The sequence below is a fragment of the Schistocerca piceifrons genome, chromosome 7 (assembly GCF_021461385.2).
Source record: "Schistocerca piceifrons isolate TAMUIC-IGC-003096 chromosome 7, iqSchPice1.1, whole genome shotgun sequence".
NCBI classification, from domain to species: Eukaryota; Metazoa; Arthropoda; class Insecta; order Orthoptera; family Acrididae; genus Schistocerca; species Schistocerca piceifrons.
In genome coordinates, this window is record NC_060144.1 from 218,215,031 (window position 1) to 218,229,107 (window position 14,077).

At 43.5% G+C, this 14,077-nt stretch overlaps 1 protein-coding gene across 1 annotated transcript in view; it reads left to right on the forward strand.

The window, feature by feature from the left end:
- Positions 1-11,260, forward strand: part of LOC124805560 (4-coumarate--CoA ligase 5-like) — an 81,206-nt gene extending 69,946 nt beyond the window's left edge. The window contains exons 7-8 of the mRNA XM_047266127.1: positions 7,072-7,237; positions 10,931-11,260. Of these exons, the coding sequence (XP_047122083.1) occupies positions 7,072-7,237; positions 10,931-11,070 (306 nt within the window). The 3' untranslated portion in view covers positions 11,071-11,260. The remainder of the gene's footprint in view (positions 1-7,071; positions 7,238-10,930) is intronic.
- Positions 11,261-14,077: the final 2,817 nt, after the last annotated feature.

Below are 14,077 nucleotides of genomic sequence, written 5' to 3' on the forward strand. Positions count from 1 at the left end.
AAAATCCGATAGTGTGATAGGGAACTTTGTGAAAGTTAGGCCTTGGTCAAATTTTCTTTGATAAAATTTAGCGCATCGACTTAGATTTGATCAAAGAAAGCGTTCGTCTTCTGTTTACTGCATGGAGAAATGTAATGGAGCGCTAGCATCGCTGCATCCCGAATAGAAAATAGAGTAAGGAGAAAGAGCTATGAAAATATTACGCAGGCCACTAGTCGTGAAGATGTAACCCTAAGGATATAAAGGAGAAATTACACAACTTTTGATGAAATAAAAATACGTTAAAGTATGTACTAAACAGTCATACGCTTTAAGATAATCCACCTTCAGTCCTTTATAAATACTTTGCCCCGTTTCTGGTGTTGCAAGTATTTTCGTCAATATGCACTGCGCTTTTCGAATACTTTCTGTTATGGTTTATGGTAGAAGGTCTATAAAAGACAAGAAATGATGTATTTATAAGTTTAATGAAACTCAAAACATTGTAAAATGGCTCTGAGCACTATGCGACTGAACTTCTGAGGTCATCAGTCGCCTAGAACGTAGAACTAATTAAACCTAACTAACCTAAGGACAATTCATACATCCATGCCCGAGGCATGATTCGAACCTGCGACCGTAGCGGTCGCTCGGCTCCAGACTGTAGCGCCTAGAACCGCACGGCCACTCCAGCCGGCTCATTGTAGATGTGAAAAATATCAGAGATGATAATAGTTTTTAAGTAATAAGAATGTAAACAAAGTTCAGAGATATAATTTGCAGATATTATTAACACTCGAGTCCGCCAAACTGTAAACTACAGTAGCTTTCTACTGTTGCAAGAAATCGAAGTATTACAGTTGTCTATCTTTTGCATTTCTGAGGTGTGTCCTGCTTCGTAATATGAGGAGCCACCTCCTGAGCACATACCGAAATGTACTCTCGTCCACTCGCACGTAATTTTGATACGACTTTAGATCCTCGTCTTGCAGCTCCCGTCACAGATTTTGTTGTTGTCTTTCTTGTCTTGCCGTGAAACCAACGGCTTCACCCAAGTGCGTTTCCTTTTCTCCTGTTCCTCTTCAGAATATAATGACAATGGAACTGCTGTACACGAAGCTGCAGAGCAAGTAATAAGTTTTCGTCGGCCATTCTAAAGGAACTTCGACGAAATATTTGATGACACTCTAATAGTTCCTTTGGTGCCACGTCAGAGATCTTTGTCAGAGAAAATTTTATCAAATTTCTTTGTAAAAGAAAATTTGATAGAGCAATACCAACCTAAGTTTTGGATAGAGATTAAAACTGGATGGGGCCAAGTTAGGACTGTATGGAGAATGATCGATTACAGTGAATCCAAGGCTTCGGATTTTCGTAGATATCGCAGTACTCGTGTGTGGTCTGACATTGTGATGTTGAAGGAGAGGGTGCGCCATGAGTGGATGAACTCTTCGAATTTGGGCTTTCAGTCTTTAAGGGTCTCCCACGCACTGACATATTTACCGTTAAACACCACACCGTTGCACGCTATAATTTAGAGTTCTCTAGCGCCAGAGATTTGTAACTTGCGTCAGCGAAGCAGGATAGTCGACCGTGTAACATGCATGACATATAACACCTCAACCGAGAACAGAATAAAAAATTCGGAGGCATTAGTTTTCAGCACACCTCTGTAGATATTTGTGTTTATAGTATTCACAGGGCTACACAAATAAAATGAATTCGAAGACAATAATACTGAAAGGGAAGAGGTGGTAGATGTAGATGAAATGAGAGACTTGATAATGTGAGAACAATTTGATAGAGCACTGAAGATCTTGAGTCGAAACAAGTCTCCTGTAGTAGACGACGTTGCCTCAGGACTACTGATTGGAAGAGCCATCCATTACAAAACTGTTCCATCTGGAGAGCAAGCCGTATGAGATAGACAACATAGGTGCAGACTTCAAGAACAAAGTAATGATTCAATTTCTAAAGAACGCAGGTGCAGGCAAGTGTGAAGTTTACCGAAATGTCAGCTTAATAGTTTATTGTTACAAAATGAGGAATACACTATTTGAAATTCTGAAGGTGGGAGGAGTAAAATGTAGGGAGCGAAAGGTTAGCAGCAACTTTTATAGAAACCAGACGGCAGTTATAAGAGTCAAAGGGCATGAAAGGGAAGGGAGTGAAATCGGATTGTAGCCCGCTCCTAATGTTATTCAGTCTCTACACTGAGCAAGCAATTAAAGAAACGAATGAAAAATTTGGAGGAGAAATTAAAGTTCAGAGAGAATAAATAAGAACTTTGAAGATTTGTTGATGACATTGTAGTTCTGTCAGAGAAAGCAAAAGACCTGGTAGAGCAGGTGAACGTAATAGACAGTCCCTTGAAAGAAAGATATAATATGAATATCAACAAAAGTAAAACAAAGGCAATTGAATGTAATCGAACTAAGTTAGATGATGCCGAAGAAATTAGATTAGGAAACAGGGCACTAAAATAGTAGCTGATTTTGTTGTTTGAGCAGAAAAATAACTGATACTGGAAAAATTAGAGAGGATATAAAATGTAGACGTGCAATGGCAAGAGAGGCGTTTCCGAAGAAAAGAAATATGTTAAGAACGAATTTAAATACAACTGTTACGAAGTCTTTTCTTAAGGCAATTGACTTTGAACGTGGACAATAAATGGTTCATACAAGAAACCTTTGAAATGTGGTGCTACAGAACAGTGCCAAAGATTAGATGGGTGGATAGCGAAACTAATGACGAAGTAATGAATAGAAATGGGCGGAAAAGAAATTTATGGCATAACTTGACTGAAAGAAGGGATCGGTTGATACGATACATCCTGATGCATCAAGGTATCGTCAGTTTGATAATGGAGGGGCGTGTGGAGTTAAAATTGGGGAGTGAGACGAAGAGGTGAATACAGTAAGCAAATTCAAATGGATGTAGTTTGCAGTAGTTATTCGGAGGCTAAAAGGCTTGCACAGGATAAAGTAGTATGAAGAGCTGATCAAAGCAGCCTTTGGATTGAAAACCGTAATAACATGTTCCCTGCAGACATCCTGCCTGTTCTGGTTGTCCCCAGGTGCCCTGGTAACCACTACAATGAATCATGTTTCTCATGTTGGTGAAGAAAGAAAAATTTGTCCTGAACTGTGCGTGTTAATTTCTCTGCTGTTGTTGGGGTGCGTAAGAATGGTATAGTTAAGAAACCTCTCTGCTCTGCTCCAGTGGCTTCAGGATCACATGGAGTGCTATAGTACATACGCCTGTATTCACTGGGAAAGCGATTCCTGAAGACACATTGGAAAACACGAGTGAACAGCCAAGAGAAGAGCGATCAGCGCACTGTTTTAAAACCGTTTCTTATACAAAATGTTATAAAACGAATGCCGAAAAGTAAAATTTGGAGTGCCATCTTTTTTTAAAGTTAGTAAAATCTATATCTATACTAAAAATAGAACTGTAAAAATGTCGTATTTGTCTGTCTGTATGTTTAAAGACGCTAATCTCCAAACCTCGTAGACGAATTTTCGTGGGGCTTTCACAGGTAACATGAAAGTAGCGTGAGGTAACGTATAGGGTCTATTTCATCAAAATTGGAACACAGAAAAAAAGAGATCGTAATGTAAAGATGGCGCTGACTGATGTATTTTCGGAAGTTTACGTCAGTGACAAAATTAAGCGCAGCAATCTTACCTTTATGACTACAAACGTGACTTGTAACGATCCTCAGATAACGCAGTATCCGTCTCAGATGTGGAGATGTAGCAGTGTTGTTTCATAATTGACGGAACTGAAGTGCCAACCTGGCGCCGCCTTCCCCCACCCACCCTGCATTCCTCCTTCACGCTGCAGCGCCGGAAAGCTGTAAAGCTGTATACTGAGTGGCAGCGCCGGCACCTACGGAAAAATAGGCCGCCACAGTATGCGCAGTGTCACGTGGGTTAGCCTGGAGACTTCTCTTCCTAATTACAGCAGCCACGTGCACCTCCCCCCCCCCCCCCCAGAAATCCTCTTGATGACACTTGTTTACGAAAATAGCTACTTCACCCTTAGGTCTCTTCTCTTGCCCCTAAAGTCGCCCTTTTTGTGGAGAGTGCAGCCCTATAGCTCATAATCGCCAGATAATTTAAAGTTTGTCTCTCCTGGAGGAATAAACATTATTCATCGGTACAAGTGGTTCATATGGCTCTGAGCACTATGGGGTTTAACATCTGAGGTCATCAGTCCCCTAGACTTAGACCTACTTAAACCTAACTAGCCTAAGGACATCACACACATCCATGCGCGAGGCAGGATTCGAACCTGCGACCGTAGCAGCAGCGCGGTTCCGTACTGAAGCGCCTAGAACCGCTCGGCCACAACGGCCGGCATTCATCGGTAGACTAGGAGTCGTAGTTCCTCCACATATGTCCTGAAACTATTCATGCTCCAGCAGTAGTAGCAATCTTAGCAGTGAAGTTTTTCTTTGTCATTCCTATTGACGTTCCTCCGTGGTAGGGAGTTTGCAGCGGGCGGTGGTTTACTTGAGGGACTTACTGATTCCCTGAGTCAGACATCGACGTTCATACTATTTGATCTGATTTATTTACTTTTTATTCCAGTTACGGATCACAATATTTTTACTCCGAGTAATTGATTTCTGTTTGTGATGACTCTCTTCAGACGAGGACTGGTTATTGTTGTAAAATGTTTTGATCCGTAACTGGAAAAAAAGTAAGAAACTGTAAGTCTGGTTGCACCTCCTCCAGCTCAAATATTTTGCAGTTCTGGTATTGGGAGTGGCTCAACAGAGGATGGGGTTCGACTGAATTTTAGGAACTTGGTAGTTGCTATGTGTTATATGACTCGTCTGAAAGATCACTGACTTCTTTTCTGAATGATTATAGATTCCGCACATACAATAACTAACAACGGACATTGCATATTAGTAATCACACCAATGGCCGACCGGTGTCATATCGATGTGTTACTTCTTTCCTGATAGAAATGGCGGAAACTCATAATACAATGAATAATGAAATAGACATGTGGACTGGTTAACTGATAATAAAACGGGTCTTACGTGACTAAAAATATGTTAGTATACTGTGAAACAACTACGCTTCAGTCCGCTATGCTTGAATGTCTAAAGTTGAAGGCAGACAGACAAGTGCGAGCAGCCAAGCTTGTCCCAGTTACTCTCAAACAATTTGGAGGCTGCGCATCTCGTGGCATCGGATCTGTGGTCATCGTTTGAACCATCAGAAATGACCAACATGGCATGGTCTGACGGTTTTGCATCTGGTCTTTCTGTTCCGTTGGTTTTCATCCCTGGTTTGGATTTGGAGGACGGCAGTAAGGATATTTTAATAGCAACATTCTTCTATTTCTCCTTTTCGGTCTTCCGTGGGGGTGTGTCTTTCTTCCTGACAGTATGACCTGTTGGCGTAAACAGTGCCTCAGGTTTGCAGCTACGTTTACAGTTGCTGATTGCTGTGCTCTGGTTAACTGTCGCTGTGTAAGTGCCAACACCGCCTACTTCAATACTGAGGCGAACGGCTTCATGAACATTGGTGCCTTTGTGAATTAAATTCGCCTCAAAGTAAAATATACGTTGTGCAACCTTTATCTCCCGCTGAACTGCTCCGTTCGCATGTAGCGTGACTTTTGCGTACCTTGGTGGAGTGACGTACGCGTAAGCACTTAAAGCAGCGCATTGGATTAAGTATGTACGGCATAACTTCAAGACGAATAACGCCTGGCGCAGTTTTAGTGTTTCTTATATAAGTGAGAAGTCATAATAAAAATGGTATTTCTTGAGCTCAGGATATACTCCAATTATACGATTCTTTACCTTGATTACACTGTTGCAGCTCTTTGCAAACTGTATCCGTTATGTTTCGACAGGTACCAACTCCCTTTGCAACAATTTAAAGCTGTGTGCAAAACAGTGTTGATGACATACATTGCAAATGATTTGCTTCTAGCACTTTGTTAACTTGAATAGATTTCACTGTCACGACCTGGAGCGTTCCATTACGTGGCCTTTTGATAGAGTTCAGTTATCCTGCAAATCCGTCGAGTGATTTATATAGAAAGTCACCAATTTTTCAAACGAACATTCCACACCTTTAATAACAATGAACGCATTATTTATCACAGAGTGTGGTCTGTTACAATTACTGACGTCTCTTACATTGGCAGACGTCTAATGTGGGTTAGCTATACGAGGTTACTTCCGGGTTCGGGTGTTAACAATGCCGAACAGACCACCCCAACAGCTGAAAGTGTTTGATATATGCTTCCTGGTTATCCCACGAAGAGCTACGGAAATACAGGTCCACCCAAAAAAAGCACTGCTTGCCTGGGTAAAGCTTTCTCAATGGCGGTAGGCTCCTCAGAAACTGCCCACTAACGGCAGTTCCGCCTCAACAGCCATTCATCTCACTGGCGTGCAGCACACCTTGAGATTTTTGTTTTTTAATAAATTTTTCTGCTATTCTCTCCGGCCATGTAGTTAAGCCACCATCTCTGCTCCCTATGAGACATGTCGTTTTACTGCTTCACCACAGGGTGGCCGCTGAAGTACGAACAGAGCTTACGGTGGAGCGGACTGGCAGTGATTACCAGAAGCCAGCTACAGGAATCCGGTTCGCCAAACCTATACCCAGACTACATAGACTGCGCTCCCTGAGGTGCTCGTCGTTTGACTCGACTTAGGAGGCACGTGTGACTCATCCAGTGCTGCGGCCGCGGCGAGCATAACGACCCCCCCTCCCGCCCCCGCCCCCCCCCTCTTCTCAAGCCTACCCACATTTACTATTTACTTGCTTTCCATCTTAACCTCACAAGTATTCTTTTGGCTCAAATGGCTCTGAGCACTATGGGACTTAACAGCTGATGTCATCATTCGCTTAGAACTACTTAAACCTAACTAACCTAAAGACATCACACACATCCATGCCCGAGGCAGCATTCGAACCTGCGACCGTAGCAGTCGTGCGGTTCAGGACTGAAGCGCCTAGAACCGCCCGGCCACAGCGGCCGGTGTATTCTTTTGAAATGTAAACAAGATGTATTTTGCGGTGGTGCACAGAGGAGTTTCTGGTCTTTCAGGTGTCGCCGTCAGAGATGGAGGCGTGGCTGCTGGCACACCCGCAGGTGTCTGAGGCGGTGGTGGTGGGCCTGCCACACGACGAGGACCAGGAGCACCCAGCTGCCTTCGTCGTGCTGACCCAGGGCGCCACCGTCACTCCTGAGCAGCTGAAGCAATTGGTCAAAGGTCAGGCCACATCTTCGGATCACTTACGACACGCATTTAACATTCACTGCTGCTGGAAAGTTATTGCATCTTTGCATATCTGTAATTTTGTGTTTGTATGTGGGGGGAATGAGCTGCTGGCTTATATTCGCGGAGCGCAGGGAATTAAATAATAAGCCTTATGAAGTTTAAAATTAAATAACTTTGCTATAAAATAAATACTAAATAATAACAATTAGAATTTCGAGAAGACCGCAGATTGGCGAAACAACCTATTACCTTCAGGAAGAAGATTAGAAAGGCGACAGAAACAGCCAAGCGACCAACCTACATGAATAGAGAGGACAGGTGCTGACTTCGGGCGTCTTGGTTGCCAGCACTAACAGCGCTACGGAACAGTAGCTCACGCGAAACAACACACAGGCGCTCGGGAGACCCCAGCGGCTGCAGCTACACAGACTACTGGCACGCCTCAGATGGCACTAGGTGGCAAATAAACAACACTACGTAACAACTGCCACCAGTTTCCCACTCGCCTATTTCCACCAGAGGCAAGCAAAAAAGCGAACAGCAATGTAGAACGTCAACGAAAACAAATAATGCGAACATAAATAAAGGACGTCTAACAACTCTTCTTCATCCCCAACAGAATCTTCAGCCAGTAAAATAACAACCAAACTTTTCACGTTTAGCAGTTAGAAGAAGAAAAGAAGAAAAAAACACCTTGAGGAAGGCCAACGCCAATATTGCCCGAAACGTCGGAAGTTTTATCACGTTGACAATGTAGTCACAGAGCCATAACAATTTTATTGACTGTGAAAATATAAGCGGTCTGTACAACAGTGTAGAAGTTCCAGGTAAATAAAAAATATTGTTTTCTTGTGGGCACTTTTATATGCGTATCTTTGGTAGGAGTAGTAATGCCCCCGCGAGCACGCACAAATGCCGCAACACGATGTGGAACGGACTCGACTAATGTCTGAAGTAGTGCTTGAGGGAATTGACACACGAATCCCGCATGGCTGTCCATAAATCTGTAAGAGTACGAGGGAGTGGATATCTCTTCTGAACAGCACGTTACAAGGCATCCCAGATATGCACAATAGTGTTCATGTCTGGGGAGTTTGGTGGCCAGCGGAAGTGTTTAAACTCAGAAGAGCGTTCCTGGAGCAATTCTGGACGTGTGGTGTGATGAATAACCCTGCTGGAATTGCTCAAGTCCGTCGGAATGCATCTTGACATGAATGGATGCAGGTGATCAGACAGGATGTTTACGTACGTGTCACCTGTCAGAGTCGTATCTACATGTATCAGAGGTCCCATATCACTCCAACTGCACACGCCCCACACCACGGCAGAGCCTCAACCAACTAGAACAATCCCCTTCTGACATGCACAGTCCATCGATTCATGAGGTTGTCTCCGTATCCGTACACGTCCATCCGCTCGATGCAACTTGAAACGAGACTCGCCCGACCAGGAAACATGTTTCCAGTCATCAACAGTCTAAAGTCGGTATTGACGGGTCCAGGCGAGGCGTACACGAGTCAAGGGTACACGAGTGGGCCTTCGGATCCGAAAGTCCATGTCGATGATGTTTCGTCGAATGGTTCGCACGCTGACGCTTGGTGATGGTCCGGGATTGAAATCTGCAGCAATTTGCGGAAGGGTTGCACTTCTGTCACTTTGAACAATTCCCTCTGGTCATCGTTGGTCCCGTTCATGCAGGATCCTTTTCCGGCCGCAGTGATGTCGCACATTTGATGTTTTACAGGATTCCCGAAATTCACGGTACACTTGTGAAATGGTTGTATGGGAAAAATCCCGACTTCATCGCTACCTCGTAGATGCTGTATCCCACCGCTCGTGCGCCGACAGCAATACTACGTTCAAACTCACTTAAATCTTTATGACCACCCATTGTAGCAGCAGTAACCGATCTAACAACTGCGACAGACACTTGTCTTATATAGGCGTTGTCGACCGCAACGCCGTATTCTGCCTGTTTACGTCTCTGTATTTGAACATGCATGCCTATCCCATTTTCTTTGGCGCTTCAGTGTACGTTCTGCAAGGAAACCGGCGGTCGCAGGTATCAGGAGCATCTCTTCCTTTGCCACTCACCTGTTTGTAAGACATAGGAACGTCAAAGAGCCTAAATAACTGTTTGTTCGTGCCTGATCTGGAGCTTTAGTCGTGAGGAACAGTGAAGGCTTAGAAGCAGAACAAAAATTTTTGAGTTTGCTTCCTTGACAAATGCTGTTCGTTCATTTGAAAAATTCATGGTTTGGTTAAAAATTCTATTTTTCTGTGTCTGGTGTTTCATCCTTCAAATTATGTCAGTGGTATACAGAAATATGCTGAGGTAGTTAGTTTCACAGATCCTTAGAGCTTCACAAATTTGTAAGACAAGTATGATGCTCTTACAAAATCAGTTTTTCCCGCTTTTCTTCCCCCAACAGCAAATGCTTTCTGGAAAGGAGAAATTCTGCTGCGTCAAGATCTGCAATCTCGTGCCTACTAGTTACATACACTGCAGACGTTTTCTGGAATAATGCTTGTAATACCATGACCAACCTCTAACATACCGCTAGGTCTCCTGCCCGGGCCACCATAGCGCGTGAATTCGCCTTGCCGTGATGTCGGAAACAAAACATATAACCTAAGTAACTTTACAGAGTCAGACTATTGGTTACCATACTAAAAAAAGTAAGCAATATACGGAAAAGATAGGCCGATGAGGCTGTTGACATTGGGACCAAATACGGTGCTTCATGATGACGACCCTTACGAGAGTATTTGAACTACCAGTTGACTCATTTTTCACGGCTGACAACTTCTGCTATGTACATTTTACGCCAGCGTTTTACCTGTCTCTGTCGCTTTTCTGGCAAACTTTAACAAAGAGCGTTGTTTCAGCAGTGCTCCTTTGGCTGTAAGACGGCTGTTCACGCTCACTGTGCGTCAGCTCATGTGAATAAGCATGCATGCATTTCTCAGACCACTTGTCATTTGATTGTTAGTCTGTCCCCTGAGAACTTCTTAGATGCACACGTAAGTGTTAATAAAAGTGATTTACCGTATATATGTACGATGATGTTCATTTTACAAGTATTACCGAGAGTTTTAATTTAGGTGCAAACTCCTCACAGAGCTTCAGTGTTGGGTGTATCGTACGGCAGCGTAACTTTATAGACATTCTAATGCGTTAATGCGGAACCGATTTACGCTGGAAAAAAATTCAGGTTTTGCTACCAAGTGCAGATCTGGCTCTTTGAAGACGTATAGAAATGTTTCTGTATGTAATGGATTAGGAATGGGGCGTGGTCAGAAAAGATCAACCAACTGACAAAGGCTTAGTTGTTGAATATGAGCACCGGCGATGTCGATTAGATGCTGTACACTGCCAGATTTGCGCCCGGTGGCCAAAATCGGAACTAATTTTTTGCCAGCGTAAATCTGTTCCATATTAAGACATTGGCATATCTACCAAGTTTCGCTGCCATACGACAATTACAGACCACACTCGACCTCCATGAGCAGCTGCACTTTAATTACAACTATCTGGTCCTTTATACTATTACGATCATATAAAATGTGTTTTCATCTGCTCCACCAGTGCTGTATGTGCTACAGTCCTACATCTGTTTAACGTAGGTTAACCCACACTGCCTATCTCAGTGAAGTAAAAACTCGTCACCTGCTGCATTTCAGAGAGAGCATGCGGCAGCGAGGAGAAGCTGTTGCATGGGGGCGTCTTCCTGGTAGAGTCCATCCCTCGCCTCGCCACAGGGAAGGTCAGCAGGGGGCAGCTGCGGCGCGCTCTCCTGGAGAGGACCATGGGAAAGGTGTAGCCACTCTCCCAGGAACAGCAGCTGCCGTCTTCTGGGGATCGCTGCGGTCTCACAGAAGGGCGGGTACTACACGCAGCACCTTCCACACGTCAGGAGGTTACCGCATCAACTCACTGCATATCCTATCTACATCTTTGTTAACTGGTGTAGCATCACCTCCGTAATAAAGTGAACAAATCTTCCTTAATAAGAACTGTGTCAAAATGAATTAATCACGTCACAAACATGCAACAGGTGGAAGTTCTCCACTATGGGAAATTGGTCTTAAGACTTAAGGAAGCAACCGATATATGCCGATAATTCCAAGGAAGAATGATGTGTCTAGAACTGTGGTGTGCATACTGTAAGACCTTCGGTACACACACCAGCAGATTATTTGACTTGTCGCTCTAATGAAGTAGGCAAGTGTCAGCAATATGTCTCGTGGTCTTATCGTGGCGTGTTTATCTTCTGCCGTTAGGTCAGACGATAGAAATGCCACTTGCACGCTTAGAGTAGCAGATTGACGGTGACCAACTTTAAACAAAGCTATATTAATTTTCACACACATTTATTAAAATAATAAAAAGCATAGACATTACGTAACTTGATTCTGGATGCTATTTACAATTTACAATCTGAAGTTCCTTTGGTCTTGGTATGTTAATCTTATTCTCACATATATCTGATACTTGACAAAGTGTCTATTCATTTATCTTCATGGCTATGTACAGGAATATGGTAATCTTATTAGTCACAGACTGAGACTTGACTATAGACTGGTACAGACAAATGCAGACTAATGCAGACTGACTAATCGGAGGTCTGTACACTCGTTATAATACCTCGCACATTCAGGTATCACTGCGCGAGTGTGATCCACGAGGAGAAAAGGTTCTACATTAGCAGCAATCTCATTGGCTGCGTTACATATTAATACGCGGATCGGCGGAAGCAGAATTTGGTCCGTCTCTAAGCCAGCGCCATCTCTTAGTGGGGAGGCGGAGGAGCGATGCGCCTGCGCTGTTGTGCTTAGTGGGGCGCGCTCTTGTGGGAAAGTTGTGTACGCGCTGACTACGCGGAACTACGTAGACTACAAGAACAAAGTGAATTACAGTCTGTCAGCACATAACAGGTCTCAGCATTGCTGTTTATTTTTCTCTGCACCTATCCAGTTTTGGTTGTCTTAATGGACTTCATCATTTTATTTGCGTTATGCTCCAGTTGTCTAGGCTGTTGCGTACAAGTGGCTACATAAGGTTCCCATGCTGGTACAGGTTTGGTGTGACAGATGGTGCGGATATCATATGGGACAGCCCGGACCAGGCTTGGCCATGGCATGCCAAGCTGCACGCGAGCATGATGTGTGGGCTGCGGGCCTTGTACAGGCTGAGGCTTTGTCTAGTACCTCTAGAAAGTTCTCGGTACAGTGCGGTACTTTATTTATCATTGTGGTGTGGCAAATTTCGGTCGTTACGACTTTCTTCAGTTTGGCACAGCGGTGGTCTCAGTGCTGTTTACCTTTCGCAATATATTCGTGGTGTAAAAGAAGTTGACAGTTACAGTGGCTTTTTGCACAAAAAGAGGCAATCTAGTGATCTATCGTCACAGGTATTTAAAAAATGAATGGGAATGGGAGAAGAGAAGGATAAGAACTCTCAGTATCTATTGTGCGATATACAGCTGCATAATCAACGGGTACTATGTATTTGTTAAGGAACCGCGGAATTTAAAGATTTAGCTGACGATGAAGCAGCAAAGCATTGTAACTGTTGGCAGACGGAGTTCTTGTTTTGCTTATCAAGAGGCACTTCGTGCTAAATTTGCAGGCATGAAGCACGCAATGAAATTACAGTTCAGAGTCTCAACCAGTTTTTGAGAGAAGTAGAGTGCCCTAAACTCATAGGGGCAGCTTTAGTCTACATCAGCAGAAAAGACAAGTATACAGAAAAAAAGTCCTGCTTCTAGGTAGCAGTCATGGGAGGGATGTGGGCCAAACGCTACAGAAGTTGCACACATTACTCCACGATCAGTTATAATAGACTGATGAAGTACGGAGAGACACAAAGTACGTTGGCTAAGTCAAGGGGCATACCTGGAACGATTTTTCTATTTAAATACGGCTACTGTTGAATCTGTGAAGGAAAAGAACAGGGACGGAAATTAAAACATGCGGCATGGATTACAGACCTCGCATTTTAAGTGGACTTGACTGTACACTGCCAATGGTAAAATATCGCAAGGTGAGAAACAACTTTTTTATGATTCAATGGGGATACATTTAAAAAGAAAATCTCGTTGCAGAAGGAACAAATTCTGACAAAAAAACATCATCCATTTCCGTAAGCTCACTGGCGTTAAAGAAAATATGTGGCTTGGAAATTCAATATGGTCTTGAAAGAATTACAAGGATAGTTTTCTAAATGTTTTGAGGTCAGTGCCAATCTTATACCTGTTTCCGAGACAGTCTGCCATTTCAGTTCAAAGTGCTCCTGTGCACTTCAATATGGAATTTACTGTAGTGCAGTGTATTCCCCGTTTAAAAGGTAAATTCTTGTAAGTTTAAACTGTCCACCTTCTCTACAATTTCAAGATTTCTCACGTATCCATAAAGAGGTTGCAAAAGTAATTTAAAAAATGTATGTGAAGTCTTATGGGACATAACTGCTAAGGTCATCAGTTCCTAAGCTTACACACTACTTAACCTAAATTATCCTAAGGACAAACACACACACTCATGCCCGAGGGAGGACTCGAACCTCTGCCGGGACCAGCCGCACAGTCCATGACTGCAGCGCCCTAGACCGCTCGGCTAATCCCGCGCGGCAAATTTCGACCAACACGGATGTGTGTTATAGGCTACTTTCGATTATGAAACTATGTCATGATTTCACGGAAAGTTGTATCCGAAAATTTGTGAAACTGTCTGTAAGCATGTTTATAGTTTCCTCCTCGCGATCAGACAGTGTGGGGTGCTGTAGCATGGGGTGGGGTAAGTGTGCAGCTAGGCAGTCCAGTTATGGCATAG